This window comes from Diaphorina citri, unplaced genomic scaffold (genome assembly GCF_000475195.1).
Source record: "Diaphorina citri unplaced genomic scaffold, Diaci psyllid genome assembly version 1.1 scaffold3409, whole genome shotgun sequence".
In the NCBI taxonomy this organism is placed as follows: domain Eukaryota; kingdom Metazoa; phylum Arthropoda; class Insecta; order Hemiptera; family Psyllidae; genus Diaphorina; species Diaphorina citri.
This window is the reverse complement of record NW_007380817.1, coordinates 1-3,593: the sequence shown is the minus strand read 5'-3', so window position 1 is coordinate 3,593 and position 3,593 is coordinate 1. Positions and strand designations below refer to the sequence as shown.

The 3,593-nt window shown below is 40.1% G+C and overlaps 1 protein-coding gene across 1 annotated transcript in view; it reads left to right on the top strand.

Moving 5' to 3' along the window:
• Positions 1–3,506, top strand: part of LOC103520276 (alpha,alpha-trehalose-phosphate synthase [UDP-forming]) — a gene marked incomplete at its 3' end in the record, with an annotated part of 31,502 nt that extends 27,996 nt beyond the window's left edge. Inside the window, exons 12-13 of the mRNA XM_017448459.2 lie at positions 2,084–2,177; positions 3,268–3,506. Of these exons, the coding sequence (XP_017303948.2) occupies positions 2,084–2,177; positions 3,268–3,506 (333 nt within the window). The remainder of the gene's footprint in view (positions 1–2,083; positions 2,178–3,267) is intronic.
• Between the last annotated feature and the right edge of the window lie 87 nt (positions 3,507–3,593).

The window sequence follows — 3,593 nt, the reverse complement described above, 5'->3', positions numbered from 1 at the left end:
TTTAGTTAGAGTAACTTAATAAGAGGGAGAAAAGGCGTCCTATCCAAAGTATGCATCCACGCGGCAAGGAGCCGCGTACCAACTCGAGACGCACTCCGACTTTCACGCTTTCTCTATACACTCCTAAAATCTCTCTACAAGTTCACAACTCTCACCTATCTCTAGAAACCGCGGTGCGTTTTATTATGAGAGAGGTAAACGAAAAATGAGGAGCAGAAATTAATTATAACGAGAAGACCGTCTCACTAGAGAGGTGACGCGTTCCAATAGTTCGTGTGTGAACGAGGGATCCAATTCTGGCACGCGAGCTACTTTATGGTTATCTTAAATCCTGTCCAAAACACTTACTTCAGCTTCTGACATTAGATTGGTCTTTGTCTTGCTTTTCATTCTCTCTACACTACCATAACAATTACCGATTCACAGATCTCCCTACCACCGACACATGGTCTTATGATCTCTTGACACCCTTTACATACTATATTGACAAATTAATCGATTCATCTCGAACAGTCAGAGGATGCACTCGTCCATACTTCCTCGCAGCCCTGATCTCGCCTTGTCCTTTGCTGATAATTTTGGCGTATCTTGAACATTTCCGGTTTTGTAGTAGATAACTGAGGAAATTGAGGATCGAGGAGAGACAAAAACTGATTCGAGTTGAAGAACACTCTGTGAAAATGTAACATAAACTTTAAACTATGAACTTGAAAAATTAAAACAATCTCAGAGAACATTCTCTATCGAACATACTGAATTGATATTATCTAAAAATTAGAGTCTTCTTAAACTTTCACATATACGGGATGATTATTGTGAGCTATCAAAAATATGGACTATTTTTAGTTTTAATGTCGCAAGAAACCAAGACGTAAATTCCACTTTGCGCATCGGTTTTTATTGGCTAACTTCTGAGAGTATACTGGACTCTAACTTATTGAAGTCGACGCCGCAGATAAGAGTAGCCCTAATTGTATGACTCAACGGAGTACGTAAACAAGGGTCGGGCCGCTTTGACACTTGATAGTGCTTTTTTGTGGACCTCAAGTTGAAATGACTGCGTACGATGCTTGAGGAATCGCATGGTCCAAAGTTATGGACCTTAACTTAAGTATAAACATTAAGTTATCTTTCTATAAGTCTATAATCCTAGTTCCATCCGTTGACCTAACAACAAGTGATCCATAGAACAAACCAGCGTGACCCGGCCCCTGTCATAGCGAGAGTTATTCATCTCAAACTTTTGACCATTCTTCACCCGCAGAACCTAATTTTTGTTAAGACTAATCCCTACTAAAAGTTTTATTTAAAGTCTGCGTTTAGTCCAATTAGAGTTCTTAAATTTAAAATTGATATTAAGTCACCAAATTTTAGTAAAACGGTCGATATTGGTAGATGATGAATCGTCAATGTTTTTTATACATAATCTCATGTCTGTGTGACTGTTTCCATTGTCTTTCTACTTGAAAGACGCAGTTACTTACCACCAGCTACACAGAAAGCCGTTAAACATATGGTACAGTCTTTTAAGTCGTAATGTTCTCAAGTTACAACATCACTCGATCCACTCATCAGGAACTCTTCAGTTTACCTACAAATGTCTAAGACCTAGCTATTCAGCACTATACGAGGTAATGGTTAACTAGAGTATCCGTGTATTTATATAAGACCGATCATCAGTATAATAATCAATTTAATGAGCTCAACCACAAATCAAAATTATAGTGAGAGTAAGTAGAGAGTCTCCACAGTGGTCGCGATGCCGGCGTAGGCTAATCAATAAGGACCTGCGGAGGCTCAAGTAAGAACTGACTAATGGTGGTAGATCTATATGACATAGAGACATTTTACTGGAACTACAGGATACAAAATCACTCACCCGCCCAAGCCGATTCCTCGATCTTTTTTTCAGCGGTAAGCAAACTGCCTATTATGTGGGTGAATGATCAACGCAGGTAAAGAAGGAACTCAGAACCATGAGGACTGGCACGGCAAATGCTGACCTCTAGCGCCGTTTGAATACACTCGTCCCCAAGAGAAAACTCAAAAATTTCCATTAGGAATGAGTTATTCATCCTGAAGGGTATGGGTACTCTGATAACTGAAGATGGAGATGATGTCTTGCCCACCACCATGCAACCTGTCACCCTGGAGGACTTTGATGAATATCTGTCCAAGTAAGTAGCTGAATTCCTTTTATCTTAGTAAGTTATTAGCTGAATTTCCATTAGGAATGAGTTATTCATCCTGAAGGGTATGGGTACTCTGATAACTGAAGATGGAGATGATGTCTTGCCCACCACCATGCAACCTGTCACCCTGGAGGACTTTGATGAATATCTGTCCAAGTAAGTAGCTGAATTCCTTTTATCTTAGTAAGTTATTAGCTGAATTTCCATTAGGAATGAGTTATTCATCCTGAAGGGTATGGGTACTCTGATAACTGAAGATGGAGATGATGTCTTGCCCACCACCATGCAACCTGTCACCCTGGAGGACTTTGATGAATATCTGTCCAAGTAAGTTATTAGCTAAATTTCTGTCCTGTCCAAGTTATTAGCTAAATTCCCATTAGGAATGAGTTATTCATCCTGAAGGGTATGGGTACTCTGATAACTGAAGATGGAGATGATGTCTTGCCCACCACCATGCAACCTGTCACCCTGGAGGACTTTGATGAATATCTGTCCAAGTAAGTAGCTAAATTCCTTTTATCTTAGTAAGTTATTAGCTGAATTTCCATTAGGAATGAGTTACTCATCCTGAAGGGTATGGGTACTCTGATAACTGAAGATGGAGATGATGTCTTGCCCACCACCATGCAACCTGTCACCCTGGAGGACTTTGATGAATATCTGTCCAAGTAAGTTATTAGCTGAATTCCCTTCCTGTCCAAGTAAGTTATTAGCTGAATTCCCTTCCTGTCCAAGTAAGTTAGTAAAGTCCTAAACAGATAAGTTTAATCCTCAGAACGACTGACTTTCTCCAATCTTGTCCTCCTTATCACTTCGATTTCGGGACCATAAGACCTCCGTTGTTACAATTCCCTCCATCAAAGTTTTTTCCACGAGTTTTGATAGAGGGAAACCAAAGAGAAAAGGAAGACAAGATAGGAAAGAGCCAGTCGATCAGACAACGAATCTTATCTGTTTATTATATGAAAAAAAATGTACCAAATACATAAGACCACGTTTAAACTGCGGGAGTAAAGGGACTTTTCAGTCTCATTCTGGCAGTATAAACAGGGTATATTCTATTCTATTTCAGATATATCGGCACCACGAACAAGCTGGCCCTTCTGTTGGATTATGATGGAACTCTGGCCCCCATAGCACCACACCCTGACATGGCTGTCCTACCTGAGGAAACTAAGAGGACCTTACAGAAGTTGGCTAACCTCCCTGATGTACACATCTCTATTATATCCGGCCGTAATGTTCATAATGTAATGGAGATGGTCGGCATTGAGGGACTCACGTATGCGGGTAAGTTTCTCATAAAAATATGTAGAATAATTTTTTTCTTAAGAGGTTTGACAGAGGGAACTGTAACTGCTATGGTCTTATCGTCCCGAAATCGAAGAGAGAAGGAAG